The sequence below is a fragment of the Corticium candelabrum genome, chromosome 18 (genome assembly GCF_963422355.1).
Source record: "Corticium candelabrum chromosome 18, ooCorCand1.1, whole genome shotgun sequence".
In the NCBI taxonomy this organism is placed as follows: Eukaryota; Metazoa; Porifera; class Homoscleromorpha; order Homosclerophorida; family Plakinidae; genus Corticium; species Corticium candelabrum.
Window position 1 is genome coordinate 4,263,231 of NC_085102.1, and position 13,062 is coordinate 4,276,292.

The 13,062-nt window shown below is 41.0% G+C and overlaps 2 protein-coding genes across 3 annotated transcripts in view; one reads left to right on the forward strand and one right to left on the reverse strand.

Moving 5' to 3' along the window:
* The first annotated feature begins 1,016 nt into the window (after positions 1 to 1,016).
* Positions 1,017 to 13,062, forward strand: part of LOC134193960 (mitogen-activated protein kinase kinase kinase 2-like) — an 18,667-nt gene continuing 6,621 nt past the window's right edge. Inside the window, exons 1-9 of one of the 2 annotated variants that reach the window (XM_062662834.1) lie at positions 1,017 to 1,145; positions 1,212 to 1,291; positions 1,369 to 1,412; positions 1,763 to 1,862; positions 4,139 to 4,567; positions 5,457 to 5,534; positions 5,593 to 5,651; positions 7,890 to 8,002; positions 8,111 to 8,299. In XM_062662834.1, coding sequence (XP_062518818.1) covers positions 1,136 to 1,145; positions 1,212 to 1,291; positions 1,369 to 1,412; positions 1,763 to 1,862; positions 4,139 to 4,567; positions 5,457 to 5,534; positions 5,593 to 5,651; positions 7,890 to 8,002; positions 8,111 to 8,299 — 1,102 coding nt within the window. In that variant the 5' untranslated portion in view covers positions 1,017 to 1,135. Of the gene's footprint in view, positions 1,292 to 1,368; positions 1,413 to 1,762; positions 1,863 to 4,138; positions 4,568 to 5,456; positions 5,535 to 5,592; positions 5,652 to 7,889; positions 8,003 to 8,110; positions 8,300 to 13,062 lie in introns of both variants that reach the window. The other variant, XM_062662833.1, reaches the window with a different exon arrangement.
* Positions 6,436 to 7,394, reverse strand: LOC134193961 (uncharacterized). The gene has a single exon (XM_062662835.1). The coding sequence runs from the start codon at positions 7,343 to 7,345 to the stop codon at positions 6,752 to 6,754; it is 594 nt and encodes a 197-aa protein (XP_062518819.1). The 5' UTR covers positions 7,346 to 7,394; the 3' UTR covers positions 6,436 to 6,751.

Here is a 13,062-nt window from a genome sequence, read left to right on the forward strand (position 1 = left end):
TAACTAACTAACTAAATAATAAATAATTAAATAATAAATAATTAAATAATAAATAATTAAATAATAAATAATTAAATAATAAATAATTAAATAATAAATAAATAAATAAATAATAAACAATAAAACAAATAATAAATAAATAAATAAAAAAATTAATAATAAATAAATAAATAAATGATAAATATCAAATAAATAAATAAATAATAATAAAAAAATACATAAATAAATAAATGATAAATATCAAATAAATAATAAAAAAATTAATAAGTAAATAAATAAATAATAAATAAATAAATAATAAATAAATACATAATAAATAATTAAATAATAAATAAATGAATAAATAATAAACAATAAAACAAATAATAAATAAATAAATAATAAATAAATAAATAAATGATAAATATCAAATAAATAAATAAATAAATAATAAAAAAAATAAAAAAATAAAAAATAAGTAAATAAATAAATAAATAAATAATTAACAAATATTATAATAAATAAATATATAAATAAATAAAAATATATAAATTTTATGTTTGATGTACGTACAGTCTAGTAGAATTACTGTTGCTTGTTTAATATCAAGCAAACAGTGAACAACAGTTTATCTTTCTATTAATTATTTATTATATTATTTAAATGTAGTTCCTGTAAGTAATTAATTAACTGTCGCATTTCAATTCTATGTACAAGCAAACACTACAAAACTCTACAGCTAATTGTACTCCATCAGGCATCTCACCTCTTTTAGCGCGCGCTAGCAGCAAATAGCAGCGGTGTCTGCACGCGCGTTAAGAGGGCTGTATTCTCGTTGATATTAATTTATGTTAATTAAATAAATTAACATAATAGTATTAATATTAAAAATTAATGTAATTAATTACTTGTGATACTGCTGTTCAAAATTAATAAAAATTTTAAAATTATCACCCTGCCACTTTCTGACTTTTCCAGTGTGTACACACTGTGTAAGTACTCGACCTAAGTAATTATACTGCGCATGCGCACACGAGTACTTACTGCACCAATTCTGTATTTTCTGTTTCATTTCGGAAACGTCGATAAACGGTCTGTTGGAACACTCACCCACACAACGGTCATACAACCACCCAGTTGCGTTCGTCTGTTCGTCATGACTACAGGTCGGGTAACCCAGTTCCTCCCTAGCAACACTTCTCATTCAATTTCCTCTCCAACTCACAATATAGACGACTGTCATCGATCATCGCCTCTAGCTATGCGAGAAACGCGTCTGAGAACGTTATCCAACTCGGATTCATTCAGCAAGGTCGCTTAGATGCGCATATGTGACCGTTTAGAGGGTGTAGTGAGTGTATGACGTCGTTGCGGTTCGTTTCCTTGCAGGGAGGTGAAATCCGTGTGAAGTTTGAGTACCAGGATGAGAAGCGGTGTGTGTGTGTGTGTGTGTGTGTGTGTGTGTGTGTGTGTGTGTGTGTGTCGTGTGTGTGTGTGTGTGTGTGTGTGTGTGTGTGTGTGTCGTGTGTGTGTGTGTGTCGTGTGTGTCGTGTGTGTGTGTGTGTGTGTGTGTGTGTGTGTGTGTGTGTGTGTGTGTGTGTGTGTGTGTGTGTGTGTGTCGTCTGTCGTCTGTCTGTCTGTCTGTCGTCTGTCGTCTGTCTGTCTGTTTGTCTGTCTGTCTGTCTGTCTGTCTGTGTGTGCGCGCGCACGTGTGTGCGTGCGTGAGTGCTGCTACATGGATGTGTGATGGTCAACAGTTGGAGAGTGTTGGTTTGTGTGTTAGGATTCTCAATCTTCCTCGCCCTCTCTTGTTCATTGATTTGAAAAGCAGAATCAAGCAAGATTATGGAGTGAATTTGTTCACTGCGTGGGTTAATCCGCAGGTTTGTGTTTATGTTGCAGTGTGAGAGTCGGATGTTGTAGTATGATGTTATAGTATGATGTAGTATGATGTTATAGTATGATGTTATAGTATGATGTTATAGTATGACATTGTAGTATGCTGCTGTAGTACAACCATGTAGCAGGAGTGTCCCCCTCTGTGTCTCCAATTTTTGACCACGCCCATCCAAATTTTGGCCACGCCCATCCAAATTTCCTCCGGCAGGTTGCTTGCTTCACAAACTGTTGTCACAGACTGCTCAGGCACAAAAGGAACAAAATGGTTTCTCTCAATTTAGTTCGCTGTGCTCAACCACATGACTGCTGTATTGAAGGCTTTGGGAAATTTTTCAAATCTCGAGTTGAGAATCCAAATATACACAGACCTATAGCTGCGTAAATGCTCGTGTTAAAGAATACTGTACCAATAGATATAATGAATGGAGTACATGACAACCACTGTTTATCTCTGAATACTTGTATTACAATTAATTAAGTTCATACCATATTTCAGTCTTTGCCCTACTAGTAGTTGGTCTTATCTTCCAACCAAGCATTCCAGGAACTACTTGTTAGCCTCAAAGTACATCTTGCAGAATACAAGTACAAGTCATTTGTCTTCATAGCTATATAATCACTAGCCTATAGTATATACATGTATATGCATGCAGTAAAGCACGGCAGGTCTGGACCTAGTGGAACCAAGGCTCGGCGCAGCGCTGTGTCTTTTGTACGCTGGGGACAACCCTGGTGTAGTGTATGATGGTGTAGTATGATGATTGAGTTTGTGCATGGTGGAGTATGCGTAGATGGTTGTGTGCAAATTCTGTAGGAATGTTGTTTGTGATGTGAATTAGGGAGTCTGTTGATGTGGCTAGGATTTGATCAAGTGCCTGTTTGTAACCTAATTGCTTTGAGTTATTCTGTGTGTCTGTTTGTCTGTCTGTCTGTCTGTCTGTCTGTCTGTCAAATACATATATTTTTCAAATCCAAAGAAATTTCCATCAAGAGCTTAAAAGCTAGTCTCTAAGTAAAGTTCCTCTAAATCAGTCTGTCTGTCTGTCTGTCTGTTTGTCTGTCTAGAATTTGTCTTTATGTTTGTTTAGGACCCGGGTGCTTGTTCATATAGAATGTGTCTATTTGTCTGTCCATTTGTTTGTCCATTTGTTTGTCTATTTGTTTGTCTATTTGTCTGTCCATTTGTCTGTTCATCTGTCTGTCCACTTGTCTGTCTATTGGTCTGTCTATTTGTCTGTCCATTTGTCTGTCCATTCATCTGTCTATTTGTCTGTCTATTTGTTTGTCAATTTGTCTGTCTATTCATCTGTTCATTGTCTGTCTATTTGTTTGTCCAATTGTCTGCCTATTTGTTTGTCCATTTGTCTATCTATTTGTCTGTTCATTGTCTCCCTTTGTTTGTCCATTTGTCTGTCTATCTGTCTGTCTATTCATTTGTCCATTTGTCTTTTGTCTGTTTATTTGTCTGCTCATTTGTTTGTCTATTTGTCTGCCTATTTGTCTGTCTATTTCTCTGTCCATTTGTCTATTTGTTGTTCATTTTCTCTCTTTGTTTGTCCATTTGTCTGTCCATTTGTCTGTTTATTTGTTTGTCCTTTTGTCTTTTGTCTGTTTACTTGTCTGCCCATTTGTTTGTCTATTTGTCTGTCTATTTGTCTGCCCATTTGTTTGTCTATTTGTCTGCCTATTTGTCTGTCTATTTCTCTGTCCATTTGTCTATTTGTCTGTTCATTTTCTCCCTTTGTTTGTCCATTTGTCTGTCCATTTGTCTGTTTATTTGTTTGTTCATTTGTCTGTCCATTTGTCTGTCCATTTGGTTTGTCCATTTTTTGTCTGTTTATTTGTCTGTCCATTTGTTTGTTTATCTGTTTGTCCATTTGTTTGTCTATTTGTCTGTATTTGTCTGTCTATTTGTTTGTCCATTTGTCTGCCCGTTTGTCTGCCCGTTTGTCTGTGTATTTGTCTGACTATTAATCTGTCCATTTGTCTGTCTAGAATCTGTGTGAGTTGTCTGCCTAACCATTTGTTTGTACATGTACATGTCTTTTTCAGTATCATTTGGCTGGTTAACCAGTCAATTTGCCTGTCTGCCCTGCCCAGGATCTTTGTGTTTCTCTGTCAACAAGTTGGACGTCTTGATTTAAATCCATGTGTTTGTCTGTTCATTTAGAACCCGTGTGTCTATGTTCAGTATTTCTTTGTGTGTTTGCTTATTATCTCCCAGAGTCTCACACCAAGTAACCTCAAACTGTTTGTACAGACTCAAGAGACGTCTCCGCTGTTGTGTCAAGCCGATATTGATCGTGCAGTTGGAGTCGTCGACAAAAACATGTCGTTTAGTAGTCTACGGATAGTTCTCTCTGATACCTCAATCAGACCACGAAAACCGGCAACAGTTGGTGCAGTCAGCAGTCATAGTGCAAACGTAGTTGGGTTTGCGACCGAGCGTCACACGGTAGCTCATCAACCGGTTCGTTCTCAGTCTGAGGTGTTTAACGTACCGGTGGAGATGTTTGCTGTGGAGCGTCCGTCTGAGTCACTTCCGGGTGATATTAGCGTGCGTGGAAACAGTAGTATTGCGTTCTTACGTGATGATTCATTTGGAAGAGATTCTCCACCTCCTGGACAGACGTGGGAGCCGATGAATAGACCGCCATCCGTTTATTCACAGACAGCGAAAGGACTGATGGTGAGTGTGATGGTTTTCTGGATCAGCATGAGACAAAAGACAGGTGGATGGACTGGCTAACAGACAGACAGATGGACGGATGGACAGACAAGCAGATGGATAGACTAACAGACAGACAGACAGACAGACAGAATCAAGTTTATTGTCAACAATCTTCACTACTACAAACAGTTATTGTTAAAATGAAATGTTCTACTTGTAGTCCGAGACTATTGCTAATGAGTAAAACACTGAATGTCTCTATCTACTCCCAAAACACTGTCATCTCCTAATGAGCGCACAGAAAGCCTTGACAGCTTCCGCAAAATCACTCTGCTGTTGCATTTTTGAAGAGTAATAGACAGTCTTTTCCTCCAGAAGGTTTTAAACTCTACCGCAATTCTTCTTCCATCAAAGCCTCTCGCCTTCTTCCCCAGTTCATTCATCAGCTCGATGGACAGATGGACAGACAGACAGACAGACAGACAAACGGATGGACAGATAGACAGACAGACAGGCAGACAAGTAGACAGACAGACATAAAGACAAGCAGACAGACAGACAGACAGACAGACAGACAAACGGATGAACAGATAGACAGACAGACAGACAAGCAGACAGACAGACATAAAGACAAGCAGACAGACAGACAGACAGACAGGCAGGCAGACACATGAACACAGATTCAAACATACAGGCAGATAGACAGATGGATTGACTCACAGACAGACAGACAGATGGACAAACAGATGGACGGACGGACAGACAGACAGACAGAAAGACATGGCCAGATGTGTAGGCAAATGACTGGCACACACACACACACACACACACACACACACACACACACACACACACACACACACACCAGTCAGTGTCTTGATCTTGTATTATACGGCTCTCATATTAGAATGAGGGAATATTTATAGAAGAAGATGACAATGAAGTTGCACCTGCAGGTGAGCAACCTCCCGGGTCGTATATGCATGTAAGTCACTTTTCATATAATCGGTGTTACTCGATTGCATTTCGTTTGTGGTTGGTAGCGAGTTCCACTAACACCGAGTCCAAACAGTGGCTCTCTTACGAATATCAGTATAGCAAGGTATGTGGTGTAGTGTGTCAGTATTCTGTTTGTTGCTCTTGTGGCAATGTTGTCTCTGTCTGTCTGTGTGCTTTGTTTGTCAGTCTGTTTGTTTGTCTGTGTGTCTGTCTGTATGTCTGTCTGTGTATCTGTCTGTGTGTCTGTCTGTGTGTCTGTCTGTGTGTATGTGTGTGTGTGTCTTTGTGTATCTGTTGTTTGTCTGTCTGTCTATCTGTCTGTCTATCTGTCTGTCTGTTTGTCTGTCTGTCTGTCAAATATTCATATATTTCATGCATCAAACCTAATACATGTAAAACTAAAGTAACATTGTCACAACTACAACAACAGATTACACAAATACATAACAAGTAGAACTACAAACAAAAGGCTAGACTCTACAGCTAAGTACAAGTAAGCAAGTCATGAGAAATGATAACATCAGAATGCAAAGAAGACCAAGAGATGATGTGGACTAGGCTGGTAAGGTAAGATGCAATAATCCCAGACACTGAAGTCACCAGACGGACAATAAGACGAAGAGAAAGACTAAGACGTGATGATGACGATAGAATCCGAAGAAGACACACACTAAGCCACGAGGGCAAGGTAGAGCTGGGATAATCCCAGTCGCTGAAGCCACAACAGTAAAGACGGAACGCAAACTGGATCACAACAAAGGAACATACGCCACAAAAACAACCAACGATGAAAAACAACTCAACAAAAGCGTTCATTCCAGAAACGGGGATTGCATACAACTGAATAGGACTGATGCAACTGACGAAAGCGGAAATAACTGCTGAAGGCAAAAAAGAATCCTGAATAAGCTCTCCTCTTCTGTTAATGACTTCGACTTTGCAGAAACTGTAGGTTGCAAGCACCGCTTCCATTCATCCGGGGTCTGTCTGTGTGTGTGTGTGTGTGTGTGTGTGTGTGTGTGTCTGTCTGTCTGTCTGTCTGTCTGTCTGTCTGTGTGTCTGTCTGTCTGTCTGTCTGTCTGTCTGTCTGTCTGTCTGTCAATCCTCATATATTTCAAACATGAACACTACTACAGGCTAATGAAGAGAAGGTGAGTTTAAGCAGGCTCTATGCGGCCACTACAACTATACTGCTATCTATACCTAATGTATGTAAAATTGTGTGACAAAGTCATCTACAGTGTTACAACTATTAAAGGTAAGAATAGAAATTTTTTTTGCTATTGTCTTTGCATTGCACCGCTGTAGTGTTATTGAAAACCGCTTTCGCCAAAAGCACATAAACTCATTGCAGTTATTGTTGCCAGCATCATCACATGATCGGCGAGATAGTTCCTGTAGATACTTTGTGGCTTCTTCACCCCAGCGACCAAAGTGTTCCATGACGAGGGGAACAAATCTCATTGAAGACATTCCAGCGAGCTTTAGCTCACTGTATTTTTTTGTCTTCCTGTCCTCTCTTCTTGCTGCTGCTGCCCCGTCTTTCTCAGCAGCCTGACTCACAATGTCCGATGCCCATGGATGTGAAAGGGCTACATCTAGTTCCACATTGGCACCAGAGCCAACATCAAAGACAGCGATGTCCGGTCTGTTGTTGCTATCATTGTATCTGTCCCTCGGTTCCTTTTTGTGGTGAATCTGCAGCTGCCGCAAACAGTCATCCCATTCACTTACTATCGAATCGTGTGACCAAACAGGCCCACCACCCTTCTTACAAGTCAGCAAGTGGTATCCCATTTCGTCTAATGCAGTTCCACAATCACACTGCTCAATCCATCTGACAGCCGGCAAAGATAGAACCAATGTCTGTGTCTGTCTGTCTGTCTGTCTGCCTGTCGGTCTGTCTGCCTGTCTGTTTGTCTATCTGTCTATCTGTCTGTCTCTCTGTTTGTCTGTTTGTTTGTTTATCTGTCTGTTTGTCTGTTGTCTGTCTGTCTGTTTGTGTGTGTGTGTGTGTGTGTGTGTGTGTGTGCACGCACATGCGAGTGTGTGCGTGCGTGCGTGCATGTGTGCGTGTGTCTGCCTGTCTGTTTGTCTATCTGTCTTTCTGTCTGTCCATCTGTCTGTCTCTCTGTTTGTCTGTTTGTTTGTTTATCTGTCTGTCTGTTGTCTGTCTGTCTGTCTGTTTATCTGTTTGTCTGTCTATCTGTTTGTCTGCCTGTTTGTTTGTCATCCTGTATCTAGCTGCTTGTTTATCTATTCATTTCTTATCTATTTGTCACTCTAACTTCACTCAGACAATACAAACAACTCAATAAACTCATTTGTAATCACCATCTAGTGCTGGTAGTGGTCACCACAGTCCTGAAAATCTCGTCTACCCACCACCAAGACCAGGAACGTACCCAAGAAGAAGGAAGACAGTGCCAGACGCATTAGAGACACCAATGCAAGGTAAGCATATCCACTAGATAATAGATAATAGATTGTCTCTGTGGGCTTGGTCATTATGCTAGATTTGAATCTATTTTCTGTGTTTTAATGTTTGTTTGTTGTTCATAGATCTTTACAAGACGTTTCCTAGACGACGGATGACTACAGCAGGGCTGCTGCAGCGCTTGTTTTCTCGAGATCAGCAGGACAGTCCTGGTGTGTTTACTCCTGAGTTTCAGTCGAGTACAGAGAGTCTCGAACAGGCAGAATATTTGGAGATGACAATGAAACCACTGGCAGACACGACGTTTGAAGAAAGTGAGTAAAGTGTTGGTGATGGGGTGGTTGTTGTGTGCAACAATTTGTAGAGGAGAGGTGGAATGCACACATGCAGATGGGCATGCACACAGACAGACAGACAGACAGACAGACGGACGGATGGACAGACAGACAGACAGACAGACAAACAACGGACAGACAGACAACAGACACACAACAGACAGACAGACAGACAAACACATAGACAGATGGACAGACAGAGGCAGACAGACAGACAGACAAACACATAGACAGACAGAGACAGACAGACAGAGGCAGACAGACAGACAGACAGACAACAGACAGACAACAGACAGACAGACAGACAACAGACAGACAAACACATAGACAGACAGACAACAGACAGACAAACATATAGACAGACAGACAGAGGCAGACAGACAGACAGACAGACAACAGACAGACAGACAGACAGACAAACACATAGACAGACAGAGACAGACAGACAGAGGCAGACACACAGGCAAACACATAGACAGACAGACAGTCAACAGACAGACAAACACATAGACAGACAGACAACGGACAGACAGACAACAGACAGACAAACACATAGACAGACAGACAATAGACAGACAGACAACAGACAGACAAACACATAGACAGACAGACAACAGACAGACAAACACAGACAGACGGACAGACAGACAAACACATAGACAGACAGGCAGACAGACAGACAACAGACAGACAGACAGACATATGGACAGAATGCTGACCAGAGTTTAGATGTTGTTCAACTTTCAATTCAGTAAACTAAATTTTGGTTTGTAGGCTCCATAGGGGAGCTTTTTAATGCTAATTGTTATTTGTGTAATTGTAATTGTAGTTGTGACACTTGTTGTTCATTAGCTGTTACTTTAGTTTCACCTGTATTAGCTTTGATGTATAAAATATATGAAAATTTGACAGACAGACAAACACATAGACAGACAGACAGAGACAGACAGACAGAGGCAGACAGACAACAGACAGACAGACAGACACACAGACAGGCAAACACATAGACAGACAGACAGACAACAGACAGACAGACAGCAGACAGACAGACAGACAACAGACAGACAAACACATAGACAGACAGACAACAGACAGACAGACAGACAAACACATAGACAGACAGACAGACAGAGTCAGACAGACAGACAACAGACAGACAGACAACAGACAGACAGACAGACAAACACATAGACAGACAGACAGACAAACACATAGACAGACAGAGTCAGACAGACAGACAACAGACAGACAGACAACAGACAGACAGACAGACAAACACATAGACAGACAGACAGACAAACACATAGACAGACAGAGTCAGACAGACAGACAGACAACAGACAAACACATAGACAAACAGACAGAGACAGACAGACAGAGGCAGACAGACAGAGGCAGACAGACAGACAGACAACAGACAGACAGACAACAGACAGACAGAGAGACAGACAAACACATAGACAGACAGACAGACAGAGAGACAGACAAACACATAGACAGACAGACAGACAGACAACAGACAGACAGACAACAGACAGACAAACACATAGACAGACAGACAACAGACAGACTGACGAAAGACAGACAGACAGACAAACACAGACAGACAGACAGACAAACACATAGACAGACGGACAGACGGAGGCAGACAGACAGACAACAGACAGACAGACAGACAAACACATAGACAAACAGACAAACAGACAACAGACAGACAAACACAGACAGATTATTTTATTGTTACAGATCTTCTACTTGTACACATCCTAAATTTCTATAATGAACCAGTCCTTCACAGTGAAATACTTTAAAACATTGTGGACTTGGATCTGTACATTAAAGTCAAAAAGCTTGTCCATGTCATTCTTTGTTTCTGAAACTCTTGACAACTTTTGAGGATTACTTTTGCATTGCATCTTTGAAGAATCAAAGAGAACCGTTTCCTCCAAAAATTTTTGAATTGTTCTGCACTATGAAAGGGGTCTTCCTCCATATGGCTGCACTGTTTTGAGAGAGTGTGTAAGAAGGCATCGGCTTGCAGGCCCCATCTACCAAAGTGCTCAAACACTAGTGGTATACACTTTGATGACGTCCCTCCTGGTAGAATTTCTCCTGTATACTTATTGGTCTTCTTCTCTTCTCTTGTGTGGGCAGCAAACCCATCCTCCCTGCTGGATCGTTTTAGAATGCCTTGACTCCATGTGTGTGCCAATGATATGTCAACATCTAGATTTTGTCCTGATTCTGCATCAAAGAATGTAATGTCTGGGCGATCCTCAGTGTTGACGTATAGATTTCTTGGTTCTTTCTCATGTGGGATATGTAGGTCACTCATGCATTCACTCCAGCCATGGAGAACAGAGTTGTGGGCCCAAACAGGACCACCTCCATACTTACAGACCAAAAGATGGTATCCTTGGGGGTCTATAACTCGACCACAATCACAAACATTCGCCCATTCAGTGAATGGCAGAGGCAGTCCCAGTCTTAGATAAGACGCAATGGAAAACTCGTTTGCTTTAAGTGCATGCTTACCAGAAGACGGTATTACTTCTAGCCATGATCCTGCGCCTTTTCCCTGTAAAGATCGTAACCTTGCTACATCTCTATCAGAGGGGACATGGGCGAGCAAGTCACCAACTTCACTGCTGGCAATCTTGGTGCACAGGCGATACTGTAACTTTTGTGGGTATAAAATGAAATCTTCAATGGACTGATTTTCCTCTGATTCATTGTTGACTGATTTTGGCAAAGGTGGTAATAACTGAAACGCTGACTTTAAAGTAGAGCCAATAGATTCTAGAACTGATTCAGACTCTTTCAGATAGTTGATCAGGTCAGACATTGATGAGAAACGACTAGGCAACTTGTTCATAGTCTGACACCATGAAGATAAGTAAGCTGCATGAGAAATTTGTCTGACCTGTGTTAGACCGAATCCTCCAAACCTGATCTTAAGGGCTGTTTGTTTCCATGCAGTGTCATTGAGGTGACTAAAACCAGTAATGCCCATGAAGGTTCTCTTGGTCAACTCATCATGAATGATTCCAGCTTCTTCCAGATCACAAGGGAACACTTGTCTAGCCAAGTAGTTCAGCCTAGGGACATGACAGTGACGGAGAATAAGCATAGAACTTTGCCAGTTGTTTAATTTCAATATTTCACATCACAGTCTATCTCCAGCCTTGGCAATGTCAACACAATGGGCATGAACAAAATCTGCTTTTCTAACTGGTGTTCCCAAAATGATCATGCCATCATGAGATACCGGAGTAGGAAAGTCACAGGTATGACCAGAAGGGCAATACAGCTCGCACTTTTTGTCACACATTTCTAAATCCACTGAAGACAAAGATGTTTTTAGGTCATCTAAAACATCTTGAAGACTTTGGGTCGGTCCAACTGCATAAATGTCATCCAAGTACGCTAGAATGGTAACACTGTTATGTCTTTCCACTACCTGACATAAGATTGGATGAATGGTCGCTGAAAAAAGGGCTGGCCCCAATGGATCTCCTTGGTGGACACCCTGACTTGATGTAAGCAATTCAACTCTCCCTTCAGTTACATAGATCAGTGTACTAGGCTCTCCATACATCTGTCTAACATGAGGGTAGATATCGGTTAAATCTTCTTCAATTTGACGCAGAAGGCGCTTTCTTGCAACTGAATTAAATGCATTTCTAACATCTGTCTTTAGAATTGACCAGTCAGGATTATTTCGAGTAAAACCTGAATGTGATGAGTTAGCAGCTCTGCTTCCCCAGGCGTTGCTATACCATGTTGTACTGGAGAGAAGTGTGCAGAAAAAACAGCAGATTGCTGTTTGCAAATAGTTCTTGGTGTGACTCGCCTGAAGACTTCACCAATGGTGATGGGTCTCACATCACCATTACTCTTGGGTAAAGCTATAGGCCTTGCCCTGAAGCAAAGGGATGATCTTGGATGGTACTTTTCCCAGAACTATGTGGTTGCACATCACATACAATAAATCAGCTGATTTGTCATCCTCGAAAATAGCCTGAATATGTTCGTATCTCCACCCTGAAGGGCCACAACCAGATCCTCTTGGAGCAGACTTGATAGTGTTTTTGAAAGCAACTCTGTCCATGTGTGGTGAACTTGGTGGTGATGAAGAAGACAAATCAACTGAAATTTCATCTGGTCTAATGACTCCTACTGGATGCTTGGATTTGAGCTTTTCGAGTACTTCATCTGTTTCAGGGGCTAATCCCTGACTTGTCAGAATCCTGGCTGCCTTGGAAATCTCTCCTGATTGAATTAGTCTAACTGCAAGTCTTCTCTTTCCATCATCAGACAAAGGATTGATCTTTGATTCCTTCTTATCAGTTGCTGTCAATTAGATCATATCCTTCCAATGAAAATTCAGAAAACGTTGATATCGAGCCTTTACCTCTCTGTTGCCTACTTTGCCACCTCGTGCATGCGGTTGGAGCAACATCTTGGGCAACAACAGCAAGAGTTTCCACCCCGCGTCGTTGGAAGGATCTTCCTCAATCTTTCGCAAAGGGATGTTGCAGCATTCCTGAAACAAAGATCGTAGGCACAAAGGAATTCTACGAATAGATCGTGGAGGCAAAGCGTGGAGGATATCTTCCACCAGAAGACCAGCGATATATTGCCAACCCTCAATCTCAACATCAAGGTCGCTTACCAAGGATCCACCCAGGACGTTAGGCGAATGTAGGTCGTCCTGTGATCTATTAGAAGAAGGTGCTGTG

Coding starts and splice junctions, on each gene's coding strand:
- LOC134193961 (XM_062662835.1), bottom strand. CDS start 7,345: ATGGGATACCACTTGCTGACTTGTAAGAAGGGTGGTGGGCCTGTTTGG.